The sequence below is a fragment of the Pristiophorus japonicus genome, chromosome 14, assembly GCF_044704955.1.
Source record: "Pristiophorus japonicus isolate sPriJap1 chromosome 14, sPriJap1.hap1, whole genome shotgun sequence".
In the NCBI taxonomy this organism is placed as follows: domain Eukaryota; kingdom Metazoa; phylum Chordata; class Chondrichthyes; family Pristiophoridae; genus Pristiophorus; species Pristiophorus japonicus.
The window spans coordinates 104,596,935-104,620,469 of NC_091990.1; the positions used below are offsets into that span (position 1 = coordinate 104,596,935).

The window sequence follows — 23,535 nt, forward strand, 5'->3', positions numbered from 1 at the left end:
GCAGGGCAGGTTGAGAAAGCGGTTAAAAAAAGCTTACATGATCCTGGGCTTCATAAATAGAAGTATATGGTACAGAAGTGAAGTGAGTGGGCAAGAACATGGCAATCTAATGCGGAGAAATGTGAAGTTATCCACTTTGGTCGAAAAAACAGAAAAGCAGAGTATTTTTTAAATGGTGAGAGATTGGGAAATGTTTGGTGTTCAGGAGGGACTTGGGGTTCCTTGTACACGAATCACTGAAAGTTAACATGCAGGTACAGCAAGCAATTAAGAAAGCAAATGTTGGTCTTTATTTCAAGAGGATTTGAGTATAAGAGTAAAGACGTCTTACTGCAATTATGTAGGGCTCTGGTGAGACCGCACCTGAAGTATTGTGTACAGTTCTGGTCTCCTTACCCAAGGAAGGGTATACTTGCTATAGAGAGAGTGAAACATAGGTTCACTAGATTGATTCCTGGGATGGGGGGATTGTCCTATGAGGAGAGATTGAGTAGACTAGGCCTATATTCTCTAGAGTTTAGAAGAATGAGAGGTGATCTCATTGAAACACACAAAATTCTTACAGGGGTTGACAGGGTAGATGTTGGGAGGATGTTTCCTCTGACTGGGGAGTCTAGAACCAGGGGTCACAGTCTCAGAATAAGGGGTCAGCCATGAGGAGAAATTTCTTCACTCAGAGGGTAGTGAGTATTTGGAATTCTCTACCCCAGAGGGCGGTGGAGGCTCAGTGAGTATTTTCAAGACAGAGATCGATAGATTTTTATATATTAAAGAAATCAAGCGATATGGGGACAGTGTAGGAAAGTGGAGTTGAGGTAGAAGATCAACCATGATCTTCTTGAATGTCTGATCAGGCTCGAGGGGCTGAATGGCCTACTCCTGCTCCTAATTCTTATGTTCTCAACGAATTCCAATAATCCCCTTTCCTCCCTTGCAGTTTGCCAGAGGTACATATTCCTCAACGAGTGACAAACTACAGTTTACAAACGAAGGTTTCCAGGAGGATGAAAACCCAGCAGAATCCCAGAAATCCAGGTGGCCATCGGAGAAGAGCGCCCCCGTTGCAGAAGTCGCATCGCTGGCTGCTGTCCTCGACCCGCCAGTGGAGAACAGCAGCTCAACAAGGTCCTCGGGAGAGCAAACGGGCCCCAGGTCCCCAAGGACCGTCACCGCACCCACCAGCCACGAGGATAGCCATGCCTTGGGTTCCCTGCCCGAGGCCGATGATGACCCAGAGGTTAAGTCCATTCTCACCAAAGAGAGGAAGAACGATGAAGGCTACAAGTCGGTGTGGTTTAAGGAAGATATCGAGCCGGAGGCAAACGAAGAGCATGTTATCGCGAGGCACGGTGATGAGGAAGAGGCGGAGGAAGAGGAGGGTGATGGTGGTGACAGCAAGGGAGGAGGCGTGTCCTTTGCGCAATTCACACAAGATGATGCACTTTCTATTACCCTCTAGGTCCACAAGCAGCTGATCCACCAGAACAAAAAATAACAAATCACAATGATTGCAATTCAATGAATGTTATGGGTGGAATTTTCCCGGCTGTTTGGAAGAGCCGAAAGCAGGAATCAGTGGCACAGGCTTCCCACAGCAATCCCCGTCCACCTCACAATCCAAACACCCACCTTACACTGCAATTAACCACAATTCTCCCACTCAGAGTCTCAATGACAATTGCCAGGATTGTGTCCATATCCAAATTCACACCAACAATCATTACCTTCCATTTGAAATTTGGATTTAAAACAAAAAGACCCTGCATGTAGTTTTTAAGCAGCAAGCTAGAGGTGAGTCTCAGACTGCTCGAACACAAAACTTTAATCACCTGTGCCGATTATTTGCTGGAGCAATCCCAAACTAATCCCGCTGCTCTTCGCTCTCCCCATAGCCTTGTATCAATCCCAAACTAATCCCGCTGCCCTGCTCTCTCCCCATAGCCCTGTATCAATCCCAAACTAATCCCGTTGCCCCGCTCTCTCCCTATAGCTCTGTATCAATCCCAAACTAATCCCACTGCCCCGCTCTCTCCCTATAGCCCTGTATCAATCCCAAACTAATCCCACTGCCCCGCTCTCTCCCCATAGCCCTGTATCAATCCCAAACTAATCCCACTGCCCCGCTCTCTCCCCATAGCCCTGTATTAATCCCAAACTAATCCCACTGCCCCACTCTTCCCCCACAGCCCTATATCAATCCCAAACTAATGGGTGGGAGGTCGGACAGCCGGAGACCATCACCAGTAACCCACGGCAACCATCCCTGGCAGTCAGATGACTGGTGGGGTTGACGGCCGAGTCCGGAGGTGATCGCAATTCATGGGGGCGGGAGCTTGCAGTGTGCAATTTGGATGCCGCATGTGCTATATTACAACGGAGACTACACTTCAAAATGGACTTCATTTGCTGTGAAGTGCTTTGACTCTGTGATAAGACACTAGAGAAATGCAAGCACGCCTTACCTGGGAGAGACATTTGTGGTTCCCTGGGAGGATTTACAAGACAGTAATCCAATCAAAGAATTCAGATAACATCACCAACCAAGAGGAAAGCTTGGGGAATTTATAAACCTCACCTTACTGCTGGAGATTAGATTACAGCCTGTTATTGTTTTCCTGCTGCAATTTACCAGCTTTGTTGAGCTTGGAATCAATATTTGCTGTGGGCAGAGTCCATGGGCATGTCTCCAATGGCCAAGGGTGTTTGTGTCATCAGTTTACCATAAGCCTCAATGGGCATCACGTCATCACCACAAGAATAATTTTCGGTCGATTCTCAGGAAATCTCAGGGCTGGTAATGAGTGTGTGCGGTGGGGAATAGAACGATCAGGATCTGGTTTGTCCCATCAATGATGTATCGAGGGTAGTCTGAGTGCAGTGGGCAGGATGTGCGAGAGGTGCTGATATACAGATCGGGCACTGGAGAAAGGGAGCTGCTCACCTCACAAATCTCACCCCGTGATCAGAAAAAGTGCAAAGAACTTGGGCAAACTGCGTAAACGCACAAGGAGAGAGAGGAAGAGGTGGGCCTCAAGTCCTGCTGCTCCATTGGACGAGGTGACCTCATGAACCCCCCATCCCTGCTCCCATGCACTAGTGGCCCTGACTCCCGGGGAGGTAGAAACGGGGAAGAAGCCGGGCCAATTCCAAGAGAAAAACTCTCGAGACTTCCCCTTGCTCCCCTAAGGTGGGTTGCATCAGGCAGAAGTGACCCATGTTCACTAAAAGACATTTTGGGGGCGATTAGCCCCTGTCCCGGGTGAACCAACGCTCCCCAGGGGCAGGGACTTATTGCAGCAGGTGTTCTACCCGAGTACACCATGTCAGGATTCCTCAGAGCGTCCCAATGGGTGGGACTGGGCCTGGAATACACACCAATTCCAGGAAAGATGTTCCTGGTCCTCAGGCCCAGGTTCCTTATCCTACAACCATTCATGGCACCAGTGAAGGAGCGCTCGCTGAAACCTGGTGCCAAGGGGAAGCCCCAAAGACTGCCCAGCCAACCACAAACTATTTCTTCAATCCCCCCACCCTTCCCCCGCCTCTCCCACCATCTCCAGGGTTCCCTACCCTCCAGCACTGCGCTGGAGTCTCCAGGAATTAAAGATTAATCTCCGGGACATGACTGGGAGCAAAAACCCGGAGTGAAATCACAGCAGCTTAAAAATAATTCTGTGTCATTTTTCATTTCCTTCATTACTCATTAAAAAATATCAGAGACAGGAAAAGGCTGTTTGACCGGATGGGAGGGTGGAGGAAGAGGGGGTGCAGGAGAGGGAGAAGGGGTAGGGGGCGAGACGGCAGAAGACAAGAGGGGGGAGGGGAAGAGGGGGTGCGGGAGAGGGAGGAGGGGTAGGGGGGAAATGACGGGAGGGGGAGGGGTAATGGCAGAAGGGGGGGAGAGGGTGCAGGAGGGGGGGGGGAGGACCTGTGATGAACCCTCCAGGATACGTCCAACCAGAGTTGGCGATCCTACACTGACCTCCAGGTGACCTCTGAGGCCTGGGGTCTTCAGGCTTATCTTCTCCACCAACATCCAAAACCTCCCCAGAGTCCATCACCCCCCCACCCCGAAACCATCACCCGACCCTATCACCGCCCCCCCCCCCCCCCACAGACCATCACCCCCCTCCCCCCACACTACTGCCTCTCTCACCATCCCCCGGCTCTCCCCTGCCTCCCATTCCCCCTGTCCCCTCCCCATGCCTGCACATGATTCCTGTAACGGGCCCTGTTCTCTGGAGCAAGGTGCGGCCTGGGGAAGGTGTGTGCTGACAGTGCAGCGCAGCCATACAAATGGTCCCAGACAGGACAATTACACAACCTCTAATCCCATCACAAGCCCAGCCTGTGCCTGTTTGGTAACAAGTCTCTCCGGCAGACTCGGTAGCTTAACTCCTGAGCCAGCTGTGTCCGTGGTGCTCTATCAGCGGGGCTAGTGATGGGGCTGGGGGCTCGGTGTGGTTGGGAGGGAGGTCGACCTTCCCATGGCTCCAAGACTATCAGTACCATGTGGCCTGAGATGTTCCTTGCCCAACTTTCCCAGCGCTCGCTCTGCGCTGATAACTCTGTAACTCGGTAGCTCTGTGCAGCAGGGTCCCGACACATACCCCGAAGCCTGGACTGTTTCTGGTCACTGCAGCCAATTATCGAGCTAAGTGGGATCCTTTTATTTTGCTCTGGAAACAAGAGGGATGTGCAATAGAATCGTCTGATGTGACTGTTTTTACATTAAAAAATTGCTTTGTAATATTTGCTAGTAAATATTGTAATCAACACACTCCAGATTTGCGCCTGCTTCTCTAATAAATGGTCCAAATGAAAAAAGTATCTTCCTTTCCTGAAATATTGATTTTACAATACCCGAGATTAATTTAAATCTCATTGCTGTTTGTGGGAGCTTGCTGTGCGCAAACTGGCTGCCGCAGTTCCTACATTAATACAGTGACTACACTTCAATAGTACTTCATTGGCTGTAAAGTGCTTTGGGACGTCTTGAGGTTGTGAAAGGCGCCATAGAAATGTAAGTCTTTCTAACTAAATGTTTTTGGATGTTATAGATGCACAAATCTTGAATTGGTTGAATGTGTTATTGAACTAATTACAATGAAGAATATTAGGGTTGAAATTGCTACTGATGATTTATCTCATTGAAACATACAAGATTCTTAGATTGATTGACAGGGTAGATGCAGGGAGGATGGTTCCTCTGGCTGGGGAGTTTAGAACCAGGGGCCACAGTCTCAGAATAAGGGGTCAGCCATTTAGGACTGAGATGAGGAGAAACTTCTTCACTCAGAGGGTGGTGAATCTTTGGAATTCTCTGCCCCAGAGGGCTGTGGAGGCTCAGTCGTTGAGTATATTTGGACTCTAGGGGAATCAAGGGATCTGGGGATTGGGGGGAAAAGTGTAGTTGAGGTAAAAGATCAGCCATGATCTTATTGAATGGCGGAGCAAGTTCGAGGGGCCGAATGGCCCATTCCTGCTCCTAATTCTGATGTTCTTATCTTGTACAAATGCTGAACACACTCGAAATAAGTTCCAATCTCTGTTAATCTAACCTTGACCGTTAAAGAAGCTGCAGGAAGCATTTTACTTTGGCCTTGCCCCTGGCCTGAGCTGGACTTGCATCTGACGGCCTGATGGCCTCTGCTGTCACTGATGTTGTGCCCCCACTCACGGTAATCGGCTCTGAGAAGCAGCGCTGGGCATCCCAATGGGGAATCCCTGGTTTGCAATTTTAACGGAAAGGCTGAAGCTGGGAAGGATGAAACAAAAGAAAGACTTGCATTTATATAGCGCCTTTCACGACCACCGGATGTCTCAAAGCACTTTACAGCCAATGAAGTACTTTTGAAGTGTAGTCACTGTTGTAATGTGGGGAAACGCAGCAGCCAATTTGCGCACAGCAAGCTCCCACAAACATCAATATGATAATGACCGGATAATCTGTTTTTGTTATGTTGATTGAAGGATAAATATTGGCCCCAGGACACCGGGGATAACTCTTCTTTGAAATAGTGCCATGGGATCTTTTACATCCACCTGAGAGGGCAGACGGTCCGAAAGACGGCACCTCCGACAGTGCGGCGCTTCCTCAGCCCTGCACTGGAATGTCAGCTAAGATTTTTGTGCTCAAATCCCTGGAGTGGGACTTGAACCCAAAACCTTCTGACTCAGAGAGTGCTGCCCACTGAGCCACGGTTGATACTAATAGAGGATAGAAGAGTGAGGCAGCGTTTGAGAAGACAGCACCCGGGCAAGATATTACCCCTTTCCCAAAGTATCTACAAGCCACACAGATTCGATGAAGAACTTAGTGAGGTGCTCCATGTTAGAAGGTTCCACTTCACCAAAGAGATGCTGGGATGGGGGGAATTGTGCCCAGTCCGGTAGGATGGTCCATGACCAAAGCCCCCTCCCTGTGGCTGGAAAACTGACAAACATAAGAACATAAGAAATAAGAGCAGGAGTCGGCCATTTGGCCCCTCAAGCCTGCTCCGCCATTCAATAAGATCACAGCTGATCTGATCACGGGCTCAGCTCCACTTCCCTGCCCATAACCCTTTACTCCCTTATCGCTCAAAAATCTGTCTATCTCTGCCTTAAATACATTCAATGATCCAGCCTCCACAGCTCTCTGGGGCAGAGAATTCCATAGATTTACAACCCTCAGTGAAGAAATTCTTCCTCATCTCAGTTTTAAATGGGTGGCCCCTTATTCTGAGACTATGTCCCCTAGTTTTAGTCTCCCCTATGAATGGAAATATCCTCTCTGCATCCATCTTGTCGAAACCCCTCATTATCTTATAAGTTTCAATAAGATCACCTCTCATTCTTCTGGACTCTAATGTGTATAGGCCCAACCTACTGAACCTATCATCATAAGTCATCTCTAGAATCAACCTAGTGAACCTTCTCTGAACTGCCTCCAATGCAAGTATATCCTTCCTTAAATACGGAGACCAAAACTGTACGCAATACTCCAGGTGTGACCTCACCAATACCTTGTACAGTGTAGCAGGACTTCTCTGCTTTTATACTCTATCCCCCTTGCAATAAAGGCCAACATTCCACTATTCTACTTACCTTCCTGATTACTTGCTGTACCTGCATTCTAACTTTTTGTGTTTCATGCACAAGGACCCCCAGGTCTCTCTCTGCTGTAGCAGTTTGCAATTTTTCTCCATTAAAATTATAATTTGCTTTTCTATTATTCCTGCCAAAGTGGATAACCTCACTTTTTCCCACATTATACTCCATCTGCCAAATTTTTGCCCACTCACTTAGCCTGTCTATATCCCTTTACAAATTTTTTGTGTCCTCCTCACAATTTGCTTTCCCACCCATCTTTGTATCATCAGCAAACTTGGCAACATTACACTCGGTCCCTTCATCCAAGTCATTATTATAGATTGTAAATAGTTGCGGTCCCAGCACTGATCCCTGTGGCACCCCACTAGTTACTGATTGCCAACCGGAAAATGACCCATTTATCCCGACTCTCTGTTTTCTGTTAGTTAGCCAATCCTCTATCCATGCTAATATATTACCCCGTGAACTTTTATCTTGTGCAGTAACCTTTTATGTGGCATTCTGGAAGTCCAAATACACTACATCCACTGGTTCCCCCTTATCCACCCTGTTCGTTATATCCTCAAAGATCTCCACTCATTTCAAGTAGTATGGGGGCGGGGGTCTGTGTAACATCACCCAGAGGCTGTCTGCCCCGTCACTGGGAGCTGGGGACTTCATCCAGTTTGGTATTAAAGCAAAGCAGCAACGGGACATGGTCGAGATGCTTTTATTGTGTTACTGGGTTCCCCAGAGTGCAACGTTAAACAGGAAGCAGGCACGCACACAGCGAGCTCCAGCAGTGAGCCCCAGCAGCTTGCCTCAATGATGATGGCAGTGCTCATATGATGACCGGACCGCGTGTGACCACATGCGAAGAACCCTGGGTGTGAATGCCAGGTTTGCCCGATTCCATCCTGAGGAACTCTCCACTCTCCCAGCTCTGCAAGGAAGATCATCAGGGGTAAGGAAGGGTTGTGGGCGACAGGATCTGCCCCTTGCTGCCGTGGGTAATGACCCTCCCGGTAGACTTCGGAGAGCAGCAGCTGGGGAGCTCTGTCAATGTGGCCACTGAGAGAACGATTGGGGTCTTAAAGGGGCCTTGATAGACCACCTGGGTCTTTGCAATGCGCTCCGAATGTGTACCTTGTGCTGTATAGAGACCGGGACAGGGCCCATCCGGGAAAGGTGGCCCAGAGGCTTTGGAAGCAACAGCAACAACAACAACTTGCATTTACGTACCACCTTTAACTTAGTGAAACGTCCCAAGGTGCTTCACAGGAGCAATTATCAAACAAAGTTTGACACCGAGCCGCATTAGGAGATATTAGGGCAGGTGACCAAAAGCTGGGTCAAAGAGGTAGGTTTTAAGGAGCGTCTTAAGGAGGCGAGAGAGGTAGAGAGGCTGAGACATATCTTGAAAGGATTTCAGTCAGCAGAATGGTGTAGTTTTTGATTGCAGTGAACCGCAGCTTGTTTACGAGGTTTCAGAACGAGGATACAATGTATCGAAGATAAGCAGAGTGGCTGTAGAGATACAGGAAGTGGTGCGATTGTAAAGTGGGTGAGCAGGAACAGAGAAACCTGCGGGTTTGTTCAGTCTGGGCAGGTAGCAGCACAAGTTGAGAAGCTGTTGACGGATCCTGGGCTTTATAAACAGAGGCTTCGTACAAAAGCAAGGCGGTTATATAAACCTTTATAAAACACAGCTTTAAACATTATCATCATCATCGGCAGTCCCTCGGGGTCGAGGATGACTTGCTTCCACTCTAAAAATGAGTACTCGGGTGACTGGTGAACTAATTTTAAACGAGGATGCCTATGCGTGAATTCTTTTAACGTGGGGTGGCCTTTGCACACCAGCCACCACACGGGCTTGAGAGAGCAAGGTCTTGGTCCAATGGTAAGGGGACCTAAGACGACTGGAGACCAGGCTCCGCCGCATGTGCCAATACATACACACAAACTCCAACATACTCCTACTGTCCTCCTTCCTTCCTCCTTCCCACAGGACCTCTCTCTACGTGGAATTCATAGTCCGCAATGTGAGCCTCACGGCCTCACTATTGGCCCGTGCTGTGCCTTCCCTTGGTATTGTCCACACTGCTCCACCTCTGGGCTCTGACCTCTCCGCTCCTCCGTGCCTTGTCCATCCTCTCTCTGCTTCCGGTCTCCGGACCTCGTCGGTCCCGACCTCCGCTACTCACCCATCCTTACCTCCGCTCCTCACCGGTCCCGACCTCCGCTCCTCACCCGTCCCAACCTCCGCTCCTTCCCGATTCTGACCTCCGCTCCTCGCCCTTTCTGACCTTCGGACCTCACCCGTCCCGACCTCTGGATCTCTCCGGTCCCGACCTCCGGACCTTACCCATCCCGATCTCCGCTCCTCCCCGATTCTGACCTCTGCTCCTCGCCCTTTCCGACCTCCGCTCCTCGCCCTTTTCGACCTCCGCTCCTCACCCGTCCTGACCTCCGCTCCTCCCTGATTCCAACCTCTGCTTCTCGCCGCTTCTGACCTCCACGTTGTTGATTCTGCTGCTGTGGTGGCGAGCTTTTTTTAATTTGCCCACAGCTCCAGCCTCGCGCTCCAAACTGCTATCATCATCATCATCATCATAGGCAGTCCCTCGAACCAGGATGACTTGCTTCCACAAGAGTTCACAGACGTTTCAATGAAGGACCCGATGTTCCAGTCCTGATCTCCAATTGAAGAAGCCTGGGCGTGGATTTTTTTAACGTGGTGACCGTTGCACATCATCGTGACGGAGGAATGGTGAGAGACCGTGGTAGAGGAACGGTGAGAGATTGTGGCAGAGGTACAGCGAATAAACACGCACTCACACACACAGACCACAAAAATACACACACACACAAACACATGAACACACACAGAGCTACACACACACAAAAACTTCCCCAAACTTGTATTTCAATCTACCTGAAATTGTAAATCAGATTGTAAAATTGTCACACTTCAATAAAACACAATACTACTGCTTCCGTATGACGGGAGAAGCTTGTAAAAGGAGGTCTAGTTTGGCTCTCCGTTCAATGGCCTCCTGATCTCAGCGGATCGGTCGCTGTGAGGTGTTCCAGGGTCTGGGACCCACAGATCTCAGTGGACCGGTCAATGTGAGGTGTTCCAGGGTCTGGGACCCACAAATCCCAGTGGGCCGGTCAGTGTGAGGTGTTCCAAGGTTTGGGACCCACAGATCTCAGTGGGCCAGTTGATGTGAGGTGTTCCAGAGTCTGGGACCCACAGATCTCAGTGGGCCAGTCAATGTGAGGTGTTCCAGGGTCTGGGACCTACAGATCTCAGTGGGCCGGTCGATGTGAGATGTTCCAGGGTCTGGGACCCACAGACCTCAGTGGGCAGGTCGATGTGAGGTGTTCCAGGGTCTGGGACCCACAGATCTCAGTGGGCAGGTCGATGTGAGGTGTTCCAGGGTCTGGGACCCACAGATCTCAGTGGGCAGGTCGATGTGAGGTGTTCCAGGGTCTGGGACCCACAGATCTCAGCGGGCAGGTCGATGTGAGATGTTCCAGGGTCTGGGACCCACAGATCTCAGTGGGTCGGTCGATGTGAGATGTTCCAGGGTCTGGGACCCACAGATCTCAGCGGGCAGGTCGATGTGAGATGTTCCAGGGTCTGGGACCCACAGATCTCAGTGGGCAGGTCGATGTGAAATGTTCCAGGGTCTGGGACCCACAGATCTCAGTGGGTCGGTCGATGTGAAATGTTCCAGGGTCTGGGACCCACAGATCTCAGTGGGTCGGTCGATGTGAGATGTTCCAGGGTCTGGGACCCACAGATCTCAGTGGGCAGGTCGATGTGAGATGTTCCAGGGTCTGGGACTCACGGCCACAGTCGCACTTCGGGCCGTCCCTCACCTTCCATGTGTGGAGCAGGTGGTCGCAGCGTCCGAGCCCCTTGCGGATTGGTCCGAGTGCCCGCTACCCGCTGTCTCCCAGGGAGGGCGAGGCCTGGGACCTCTGTTGATGGTGCAGTGACGGGGTGACGGTTGTTATGTTGCCTGTGTCCCATGATTTCGTCCCTCGGGACAGCGGGTCGATACTGGCTGGGGGAACACTGGCTGCTGTTTCCCAGAATGGCAGGCTCCATCTTCAGCGCTTTGGTGGTGGGTTTTCCAAATGTGGGGGAAGGGGATCGGTGTCGCTGGTGATTGGTTCCATCTGGTGCGGCGGCACGCGACAAATGGCAGGCGGAGGATGGGAGACTGCACCGGGAAACACTCAGCGATTCAGAGTGGACTTGAACGCCCCACACGCCGTGCGCACGTGGCATTTAGCAGCAGGTCACCATCCTGGTGGGGCATTGTAGGACGATGGGGGATGGGGGGGGTGGCAGGGGGTGCAGAGCGGGACAGTGGGGGATGCGGGGATGGGGGGTACGGGGTGGATGGGGGGGCGGTGGGGAATGGGGGGCAAAGCGGCACAGTGGGGGATGGGAGGGGATGGGGGACGGGGGGACGAGGGGCTGAATGGCCGCCTCCTGTTCTGTTGTACAAGCAATTATTCAGTATTTGAGACCCAGTCCTGACCCCTTTTGGTGCCTCTCACACCAGTCCTTGTGCCTCCCAAATGCACCGCGATATTTTACCATGTAAGAGGTACAGTGTAAATGATTGCTTTAAAGAAAGATTTGCATCTCAACAGCAACTTTCACACCCTTGGGATGTCCCAAAACGCTTTACAGCCAATGAAGTACTTTTTGGAGTGTAGTCACTGTTGTGATGTGGGAAATGCAGCAGCCAATTTGCGCACAGCAAGATCCCACAAACAGCAATGAGATAACGACCAGATAATCTGTCAAAATAGTGGCCATGGAATCTTTTACATCCACCTGAGAGGGCAGACGGAGCCTTGGTTTAACTTTTCTTCTGAATGACAGCACCTCTGACAGTGCGGCACTCCCTCAGTACCGTCACTCTGACAGTACAGCGCTCCCTCACTACTGCCCCTCCGACAGTGCGGCACTCCCTCAGGACTGCCCCGCCGACAGTGCAGCACTCCCTCAGTACTGCCCCACCGACAGTGCACCGCTCCCTCAGTACTGTCCCTCCGAGAGTGCGACACTCCCTCAGTAGTGCCCCTCTGACAATGCAGCTCTCCCTCAGTACTGCCCCTCCGACAGTGCAGTGCTCCCTCAGTACTGCCCCCTCCAACAGAGCAACACTCCCTCAGTAGTGCCCTTCCGACAGTGCCGCTCTCCCTCAGTACTGCCCCTCCGACAGTGCGGCGCTCCCTCAGTACTGCCCCTCCGACAGTGCGACGCTCCCTCAGTACCGATCCTCCGACAGTGCGACGCTCCCTCAGTGCTAGCTTGTCAGGGATATGGAAACCTGAGAATAGATTCAGTAGGGCGGGAAGTAAAGGTGGAATTGGAAAGCAAGAATGTGGAAAGTGAATTTGTAGAACAGAGGAAACAAGGGCTAGAAAGTAGACAACAAGGAGGTCTAGCTATCCTAAATGGTATATATTTCAATGCAAGGAGTATAGCGAATAAGGCAGATGAGCTGAGAGCACAGATTAACACTTGGGAGTTGTTGTGTATGCAATAACTCAAAAGACTGAATACTGTAAACTCCGAACAGGTACAAACCTGGCTCTACTTTATTAGGGCCCAAAGTGAATACATTACAAGATGACTGGCCTTTTATACCTGGGCTGCACATACGTGCGCACAGCCCAATGACCTCCAACAGTGGCGCCAGCTGTAGGCTAGGAAACCCAACCATACATACATGATAGGAGTATGACATTATAGCTATTACTGAGACATGGCTGAAAGAAGGGCAGGTACGGCAACTCAATATTCCTGGTTACAAGGTTTTCAGATGGGATAGAGAGGGGGGATGAGACTCGAGATGCTCAGCGTCCTCCCGGGTGCACTTCCTCCACTTAGGGCAGCTTTGGCCAAGGCTGTGCGGTGAAGACAGGCTGGTGGAGGACCTTTGTCTTATGGATGTTTAGCGTAAGGCCCAGGCTTTCATACGTCGACTGTGGTCTCCATATACCTGAGTTAGACCACACCTGGAGCACTGTGAACAGTTCTGGTCTCCCTATATCTGAGTTAGACCACACTTGGAGCACTGTGCACAGTTCTGGTCTCCATATACCTGAGTTAGACCACACCTGGAGCACTGTGCACAGTTCTGGTCTCCATATACCTGAGTTAGACCACACTTGGAGCACTGTGCACAGTTCTGGTCTCCATATTATATCAAGGATGTAGAGGTGCAAAAAGATTCACAAGGACGACACCAGAACTGAAGGTTATACCTGTCGGAAGGATAGTACTGAGGGAGCGCTGCGCTTGTTGGAGAGGCAATACTGAGGGAGTGCTGCATCGTCGGAGGGGCAGTACTGTCCCTCCGACAGTACGGCGCTCCCTCAGTTCTGCCCCTCCAAAAGTGCAGCACTCCCTCAGTACTGCCCCTCTGACAGTGCGGTGCTCCCTCATTGTTGCCCCTCCGACAGTGCAGCACTCCCTCAGTACTGCCCCTCTGACAGTGCGGTGCTCCCTCATTATTGCCCCTCCGACAGTGCAGCGCTCCCTCAGTACTGCACTGGGAGTGTCGGCCTGGACTTTGTGCTCAAGAATTTCTGACCCATAAAGGAGAAATGTGACTGGTTGCCAGAGAGACCATTGTTGTAGGATGACCGTGAAGATATTTCACTGAGAAATGGTGCCTCTGTGTGTGAAGTGCTGTGAAGCAGTATATTTGTTGGCGGTGAGGCTGTTGGGAGTTTCACAGAGTAATACGGACCGACAGTAGTGCTGTTTATTGAAAACATCACTAGGGTAACAGATTAAAGCATTAACACCACAATGTTGGGCTTACAGTCACCGAGTCAGGGGAATGAATTGCAGAATACAAGTGCGTTATCAATAATCTTACAGCCTCGCTGACAGAAACTCATTCCGCACAAGTCTCTAACAAAATGTACATCAATATAACACATGATAAGCAGAAAGAGCAAAGGGCCTTTCCTCGGTTCCCAGTTCACTGAACAATCCTGTGTTGATCAATAAAGAAACCTGTTTATAGCCAGTCTGTCATCACTCGTTCTTTGACCTTTCCAGGGCAGGCACTGATTAAGGGACATGGACCTCTGTTGGTTCCATCATGTATTTTGCTGTAACTGATTGACAGAACAGATCCAGCCTGTTTAAAGTGTATTGTTGTCTGATCGAATCGCCTATCCCACACTTCAGCATGTTACGCCACTGAGACCCCCAGTTCTGGTCTCCAGATACCTGGGTTAGACCACACTTGGAGCAGTGTGCACAGTTGTGGTCTCCATATACTTGGGTTAGACCACACTTGGAGCACTGTGCACAGCTCTGGTCTCCATATACTTGGGTTCGACCACACGTGGAGCACGGCGCACAGTTCAGGTCGCCATATACCTTGGTTAGACCACATTTGGAGCACTGTACATAGTTCTGGTCGCCATATACCTTGGTTAGACCACACTTGGAGCACTGTGCACAGTTCTGGTCACCATATACCTGGGTTAGACCACATTTGGAGCACCATGCACAGTTCTGGTCCCCATATACCTTGGTTAGGCCACACTTGGAGCACTGTGCACAGTTCTAGTCTCCAACATCATCATTATAGGCAGTGCCTCAGAATCAAGGAAGACTTGCTTCCACTTTTAAAATGAGTCCTTAAGTGGCTGAACAGTCCAATACGAGAACCACAGTCCCTGTCACAGGTGGGACAGATAGTCGTTGAGGGAAAGGGTTGGTGGGACAGATTTGCCACATGCTCTTTCCACTGCCTGCGCTTGATTTCTGCATGCTCTCGGAGATGAGACTCAAGGTGCTCAGCGTCCTCCCGAATGTACTTCCTCCAATTAGGGCGTGCTTTGGCCAGGGTCTCCCAGGTTTCACTGGGGATGTTGCACTTTTTCAGGGAGGCTTTGAGGGTGTCCTTGTAACGATTCCTCAGCCCAACTTTGGCTCGTTTGCCATGAAGGAGTTCCGAGGCGCTTGCTTTGGGAGTGTCGTATCTGGCATGCGAACAATGTGGCCTGCCCAGCGGAGCTGATCAAGTGTGGTCAGTGCTTCAATGCTGGGAATGTTGGACTGGTCGAGGACGCTAATGTTGGTGCGTCTGTCCTCCCAGGGGATTTGTAGGATCTTGCGGATACATCTTTGGTGATATTTCTCCAGTGACTTGAGGTGTCTACTGTACATGGTCTATGTCTCTGAGCCATACAGGAGGGCAGGTATCACTACAGCCCTGTAGACCATGAGCTTGGTGGTATATTTGAGGGCCTGGTCTTCAAACACTCTTTTCCTCAGGTGGCCGAAGGTTGCACTGGCGCACTGGAGGCGGTGTTGAATCTCGTCGTCAATGTCTGCTCTTGTTGATAAGAAGCTCCCAAGATATGGGAAATGGTCCACGGTGTCCAGGGCCGCGCCATGGAACTTGCTGACTGGGGTGCAGTGCTGTGCGGCGAGAATAGGCTGGTGGAGGACCTTTGTCTTACAGATGTTTAGTGTAAGGCCCATGCTTTCACACGTCGACTGGTGGTCTCCATATACCTGAGTTAGACCACACTTGGAGCACTGTGCACAGTTCTGGTCTCCATATACCTGAGTTAGACCACACTTGGAGCACTGTGCACAGTTCTGGTCTCCATATACCTGAGTTAGACCACACTTGGAGCACTGTGCACAGTTCTGGTCTCCATATATCTGAGTTAGACCACACCTGGAGCACTGTGCACAGTTCTGGTCTCCATATACCTGAGTTAGACCACACTTGGAGCACTGTGCACAGTTCTGGTCTCCATATTATATAAAGGATGTAGAGGTGCAAAAAGATTCACAAGGACGACACCAGAACTGAGAGGTTATACCTGTCGGAAGGATAGTACTGAGGGAGCGCTGCACTTGTTGGAGGGGCAATACTGAGGGTGTGCAGCATCGTCGGAGGGGCAGTACTGTCCCTCCGACAGTACGGCGCTCCCTCAGTTCTGCCCCTCCAAAAGTGCAGCGTTCCGTCAGTACTGCCCTCCGACAGTGCAGCCCTCTCAGTAGTGTCCCTCTGACAGTGCGGTGTTCCCTCAGTACTGCCCCTCCGACAGTGCGGCGCTCCGTCGGTACTTTGCTCCGACAGTGCAGCGTTCCCTCAGTACTTTCCTCCGACAGTGCGGCACTCCCTCAGTACTGCCCCTCTGACAGTGCAGTGCTCCCTCATTGTTGCCCCTCCGACAGAGCAGCGCTCGCTCACTACTGCCCCTCCGACAGTGCAGCGCTCCCTCCGTACTGCTCCTCCGACAGTGCAGCACTCCCTCGGTACTGCCCCTCCAACAGTGCAGCGCTCCCTCAGTACCACCCCTCCGACAGTCCGGCACTCCCTCAGTACTGCCCCTCTGACAATGCAGTGCTCCCTCAGTACTGCCCCTTGATAGTGCAGAAGTCCTCAGTATTGCCCCTCCGAAAGTGCAGCGTTCCCTCAGTACTGCCCCTCTGACAGTGCAGCGCTCCCTCAGTATTGCCCCTTTGACAGTACAGCGCTCCCTCAGCACTGCCCCTCTGACAGTGTAGTTCTCCCTCAGTACTGCCCCTCCAACAGTGCAGCGCTCCCTCAGTACCACTCCTCCGACAGTCCAGCACTTCCTCCATACTGCCCCTCTGACTTTGCAGTGCTGCCTCATTATTGCCCCTCTGACAGTGCAGCAGTCCCTCAGTATTACCCCTCCGACAGTGCGGCATTCCCTCAGTACTGCCCCTCCGACAGTGCAGCGCTCCCTCAGTACTGCCCCTCCATCAGTGTAGCGCTCCCTCAGTACTGCCCCTCCGACAGAGCGGTGCTCCCTCAGTACTTCCCCTCCGGCAGTGCGGCGCTCCCTCAGTACTGCCCCTCTGACAGTGCGGCATTCCCTCAGTACTGCCCCTCCGACAGTGTGGCACTCCCTCAGCACAGCCCCTCGACAGTGCGGCACTCCCTCAGTACTGCCCCTCTGACAGTGCGGCACTCCCTCAGTACTGCCCCTCCGACAGTGCGCCACTCCCTCAGTACTGCCCCTCCGACAGTGCGGCACTCCCTCAGTACTTCCCCTCTGACAGTGCGGCACTCCCTCAGTACTACCCCTCTGACAGTGTGGTGCTCCCTCATTATTGCCGCTCCGACAGAGCTGTGCTCCCTCAGTACTGCCCCTCTGACAGTGTGGTGTTCCCTCAGTACTCATCCTCCGACAGTGTGGCGTTCCCTCAGTACTGCCCCTCCAACAGTGCAGCGCTCCCTCAGTACTGCCCCTCCATCAGTGCAGCGCTCCCTCAGTACTGCCCCTCCGACAGTGCAGCGCACCCTCAGTACTTCTCCTCCGGCAGTGCGCCACTCCCTCAGTACTGCCCCTCCGACAATGCGGCACTCTCTCAGCACAGCCCCTCGACAGTGCGGCACTCTCTCAGTACTGCCCCTCTGACAGTGCGGCACTCCCTCAGTACTGCCCCTCCGACAGTGCGGCGCTCCCTCAGTACTGCCCCTCTGACAGTGCGGCATTCCCTCAGTACTGCCCCTCCGACAGTGTGGCACTCCCTCAGCACAGCCCCTCTGACAGTGCGGCACTCCCTCAGTACTGCCCCTCCGACAGTGTGGCGTTCCCTCAGTACGTCCCCTCCGACAGTGTGGCACTCCCTCAGTACTTCCCCTCTGACAGTGCGGCACTCCCTCAGTACTACCCCTCTGACAGTGTGGTGCTCCCTCATTATTGCCGCCCCGACAGAGCTGCGCTCCCTCAGTACTGCCCTCTGACAGTGTGGTGTTCCCTCAGTACTCATCCTCCGACAGTGTGGCGTTCCCTCAGTACTGCCCCTCCATCAGTGCAGCGCTCCCTCAGTACTGCCCCTCCGACAGTGCAGCGCACCCTCAGTACTTCCCCTCCGGCAGTGCGCCACTCCCTCAGTACTGCCCCTCCGACAATGCGGCACTCTCTCAGCACAGCCCCTCGACAGTGCGGCACTCTCTCAGTACTGCCCCTCTGACAGTGCGGCACTCCCTCAGTACTGCCCCTCCGACAGTGCGGCGCTCCCTCACTACTGCCCCTCCAACAGTGTGGCACTCCCTCAGTACTGCCCCTCTGACAGTGTGCTGCTCCTTCATTATTGCCGCTCCGACAGAGCAGCGCCCCCTCAGTACTGCCCCTCTGACAGTGCGGTGTTCCCTCAGTACTCATCCTCCGACAGTGTGGCGTTCCCTCAGTACGTCCCCTCCGACAGTGTGGCACTCCCTCGGTACTGCCCCTTCGATAGTGCGGTGCTCCCTCAGTTCTTCCCCTCTGACAGTGCAGCACTCACTCAGTTCTTCCCCTCTGACAGTGCAGCACTCACTCAGTACTACCCCTCCGACAGTGCAGCGCTCCCTCAGTACTGCCCCTCCGACAGTGCAGCGCTCCCTCAGTACTGCACTGGGGGTGTCGGCCTGGACTTTGTGCTCAAGAATATCTGACCCATAAAGAAGAAATGTGACTGGTTGCCAGAGAGACCATTGTTGTAGGATGACCGTGAAGATATTTCACTGAGAAATGGCACCTCTGTGTGTGAAGTGCTGTGAAACAGTATATTTGTTGGCGGTGAGGCTGTTGGGAGTTTCACAGAGTAATACGGACCGACAGTAGTGCTGTTTATTGAAAACATTACTAGGGTAACAGATTAAATCATTAACACCACAATGTTGGGCTTACAGTCACCGAGCCAGGGGAATGAATTGCAGAATACAAGTGCGTTATCAATAATCTTACAGCCTCGCTGACAGAAACTCATTCCGCACAAGTCTCTAACAAAATGTACATCAATATAACAAATGATAAGCAGAAAGAGCAAAGGGCCTTTCCTCGGTTCCCAGCTCGCTGAACAATCCTGTGTTGATCAATAAAGAAACCTGTTTATAGCCAGTCTGTCATCACTCGTTCTTTGTCCTTTCCAGGGCAGGCACTGATGAAGGGAGTTGGACCTCTGTTGGTTTCATCATGTATTTTGCTGTAACTAATTGACAGAACAGATCCAGCCTGTTTAAAGTGTATTGTTGTCTGATCGAATCACCTATCCCACACTTCAGCATGTTACGCCACTGAGACCCCCAGTTCTGGTCTCCAGATACCTGGGTTAGACCACACTTGGAGCATTGTGCACAGTTGTGGTCTCCATATACTTGGGTTAGACCACACTTGGAGCACTGTGCACAGTTCTGGTCTCCATATACTTGGGTTCGACCACACGTGGAGCACTGCGCACAATTCTGGTCGCCATATACCTTGGTTAGACCACATTTGGAGCACCGTGCACAGTTCTGGTCCCCATATACCTTGGCTAGACCACACTTGGAGCACTGTGCACAGTTCTAGTCTCCATATACCTGGGTTAGACCACATTTGGAGCACTGTGCACAGTTCTAGTCTCCAACATCACCATTATAGGCAGTGCTTCGGAATCAAGGAAGACTTGCTTCCACTTTTAAAATGAGTCCTTAAGTGGCTGAACAGTCCAATACGAGAACCACAGTCCCTGTCACAGGTGAGACAGATAGTTGTTGAGGGAAAGGGTCGGTGGGACAGATTTGCCACATGCTCTTTCCACTGCCTGCGCTTGATTTCTGCATGCTCTCGGAGATGAGTCCTCCCGAATGTACTTCCTCCAATTATGGCGTGCTTTGGCCAGGGCCTCCCAGGTTTCACTGGGGATGTTGCACTTTTTCAGGGAGGCTTTGAGGGTGTCCTTGTAACGATTCCTCAGCCCAACTTTGGCTCGTTTGCCATGAAGGAGTTCCGAGGCGCTTGCTTTGGGAGTGTCATGCGAACAATGTGGCCTGCCCAGCGGAGCTGATCAAGTGTGGTCAGTGCTTCAATGCTGGGAATGTTGGCCTGGTCGAGGACGCTAATGTTGGCGCGTTTGTCCTCCCAGGGGATTTGTAGGATCTTGCGGATACATCTTTGGTGATATTTCTCCAGTGACTTGAGGTGTCTACTGTACATGGTCTATGTCTCTGAGCCATACAGGAGGGCAGGTATCACTACAGCCCTGTAGACCATGAGCTTGGTGGTATATTTGAGGGCCTGGTCTTCCAACACTCTTTTCCTCACGTGGCCGAAGGCTGCACTGGCGCACTGGAAGCGGTGTTGAATCTCGTCGTCAATGTCTGCTCTTGTTGATAAGAAGCTCCCAAGATATGGGAAATGGTCCATGGTGTCCAGGGCCGCGCCATGGAACTTGATGACTGGGGGGCAGTGCTGTGCGGCGAAGACAGGCTGGTGGAGGACCTTTGTCTTACGGATGTTTAGTGTAAGGCCCATGCTTTCCCTCCGACAGTTCGGCGCTCCCTCAGTTCTGCCCCTCCAAAAGTGCAGCGTTCTTTCAGTACTGCCCTCCGACAGTGCAACCCTCTCAGTAGTGTCCCTCTGACAGTGCGGCGTTCCCTCAGTACTGCCCCTCCGACAGTGCAGCGCCCCCTCAGTACTGCCCCTCCGACAGTGCAGCGCTCCCTCAGTACTTCCCCTCTGACAGTGCGGCGCTCCCTCAGCACTGCCCCTCCGACAGTGCGGCGCTCCCTCAGTTACTACCCCGCCGACAGTGCAGCGCTCCCTCGGTACTTCGCTCCGACAGTGAGGCGCTCCCTTAGTACTCTCCTCCGACAGTGTGGCACTCCCTCAGTACTGCCCCTCCGACAGTGCAGCGCTCCCTCAGTACTGCCCCTCCGACAGTGCGGCACTCCCTCAGTACTGCCCATCCAACAGTGCAGCAGTCCCTCAGTATTGCCCCTCCGACAGAGCAGCGCTCCCTCACTACTGCCCCTCCGACAGTGCAGCGCTCCCTCCGTACTGATCCTCCGACAGTGCAGCGCTCCCTCAGTACTAACCTTCCGACAGTGCAGCACTCCCTCACTACTGACCCCCTTACAGTGCAGCACTCCCTCAGTACTGCCCCTCCGACAGTGCAGTTCTCCCTCAGTACTGCCCCTCCAACAGTGCAGCGCTCCCTCAGTACCACCCCTCCGACAGTGCAGCGCTCCCTCAGTACTGCCCCTTGATAGTGCAGCACTCCCTCAGTATTGCCCCTCCGACAGGGGCTGCATCTTACATGTTGAATGATTTGGGGTGGGACCTGATCCCACGATCTTCTGACTCGCAGGCGAGTGTGCTGCGCATTGAGTTAAGAGACTAACACATTGCTGTGGGACTGCAGCCACTTATAGGCTAGGCCGGGTAGGCCAGGTGGGGTGGGCAGATTTCCTTCCCTGAAGGACATCAGTGAAATGGTTTGGTTTTTACGGCAATCCGACAGCTTCAAGGTCACTTTTACAGAATGCAAATTCTCACTGCCCTGGTGCGATTCGATCTCGTGTAAAATAAGCAATGCACCACATTTCCTGCTAACTCCTCGCAGCACACACACTGCCTTCACCCCACCTCCTGTCACCCACGGGCCCTGGCTGGGATTGTCACTGAGGGTCAGGGACTTGGGTACGGGGAGATTTGTCTCACCGTGACTCCCTCCCTCGCCCCATCGTGACATTCACATCACGAGCAGGGAGTCACCTGGGTGAACATCGATTCTGATAAAATAAGATGGCTTGTGGGTGGATGTTAAAAGTCCAACAGATTCCCTGCAGAGTTTGACAACACAAGCAGGTGCCGATGTGTTGCCTGGTTACCCTGGCAGCAGGAGGCAGTATTGTCCATGTTATAAGGTGAGTGGGGTGAGGCTGAGAGCTCCCTCAGCAGACACGTCCCGACAATCAGCCTCAGAGGGAGGGACGGAGCAAGGGGCTTTGTGCAATCTGGAAGGAGAGTGCTTTTACGGATAAATGAACTAAATAATAACTAAATGACAATGATTCTTTACATCGGATTACATGGGATATATGGCACAGAAACAGGCCATTTGGCCCAGCCAGTCCATGCCGGCGTTTATGCTCCACTCGAGCCTCCTCCTGTCTTTCCTCATCTAAATCTCTCATATTCCTCGATTCTCTTCTCCCTCAAATACTTGTCTAGCCTCCCCTTAAATGCATCGATACTATTCGCTTCAACCACTCTTTGGGCTGGATTTTCAGTTGTCTAACACCTCAGTTAACGCTCAGTGGGGGCGTTAATGGGAGCGTGAGAGCTTAGCGACCGGGAGCGCAGTGTTTAGTGCCCCGATGGAACATTCATTAGGGGCTCACCGGGGGCGCAAAGCAGTAGCGCCCGGCGGCTGACGATCACTCCGATCCTGATATCAGCCCTGGAGCAACACCCACGCTTGCGCCCCGGTCGGTAAATTCGGTGCGTGTGCCTCATTGAGCGCCCGCCAAGAACAACGTTTGGATAAACAGTGGGTCCAGGCTTGCAGAGTCGTTAACTGGCAGCTCCTAAAGGGATGAGGAAGTGTTCCCTCAGAGGTCACAGTCAGTGCAATGTTTGCACAGAGCACGGTGCATGAGCTTCCCAGTTTGCAGCAGCAGACAGACATAACAGTGCGGAGGGGTGGGGAAACAAGTGATTGTGAAAACTTTAACGGGTGCATTACTATGCTGTGCCTTTAAGACTCGGCTTTTCCCGGGATCTGAGTCAGAGTTCCGCATGTTGCGCAATGGGCCTGCAAATTATACCGACCAAACTTCCGTTATCATTCCCCCCCAGCCTCCCCCCAGCTCTGGTGTGCAACGGCTGATTTATCTCCCCGTCAGCTCTTCCACCGATTCTGACCAATTTCTGGGTGGGAGTCGTAAACTTTTTCAAGGGGCTAAAAGTACCGCTCCCCCTGGATTAACGCCGCAACAGAAGTGCGAGCGAACTTCTCCACCCCCCCCTGTATTTAATGTTTATAGTTCAATGCACAATGTTCACAATATTTCAGCAGTTCAGGCATAGAAACATAGAAACATAGAAATTAGGTACAGGAGTAGGCCATTCGGCCCTTCGAGCCTGCACCGCCATTCAAGAAGATCATAGCTGATCATTCAACTTCAGTACCCCTTTCCTGCTTTCTCCCCATATCCCTTGATCCCTTTGGCCGTAAGGGCCATATCTAACTCCCTTTTGAATATATCTAATGAACTGGCATCAACAACTCTCTGCAGTAGAGAATTCCACAGGTTCACCACTCTCTGAGTGAAGAAGTTTCTCCTCATCTCGGTCCTAAATGGCTTACCCCTTATTCTTGGACTGTGACCCCTGGTTCTAGAACTCCCCAACATCGGGAACATTCTTCCTGCCTCTAACCTGTCCAGTCCCGTCAGAATTTTATATGTTTCTATGAGATCCCCTCTCACTCTTCTAAACTCCAGTGGATACAAGCCCAGTTGATCCAGTCTCTCCTCATATGTCAGTCCTGCCATCCCGGGAATCAATCTAGGAACCTTTGCTGTACTCCCTCAATAGCAAGAACGCCCTTCCTCAGATTAGGAGACCAAAACTGAACATAATATTCCAGGTGTGGCC

At 52.1% G+C, this 23,535-nt stretch overlaps 1 protein-coding gene across 1 annotated transcript in view; it reads left to right on the plus strand.

Annotated features, from left to right (window-relative positions):
- LOC139279628 (cadherin-related family member 5-like) overlaps positions 1-1,459 on the plus strand; it is a 184,900-nt gene extending 183,441 nt beyond the window's left edge. The window contains exon 17 of the mRNA XM_070898739.1: positions 938-1,459. Coding sequence (XP_070754840.1) covers positions 938-1,459 — 522 coding nt within the window. The remainder of the gene's footprint in view (positions 1-937) is intronic.
- Positions 1,460-23,535: the final 22,076 nt, after the last annotated feature.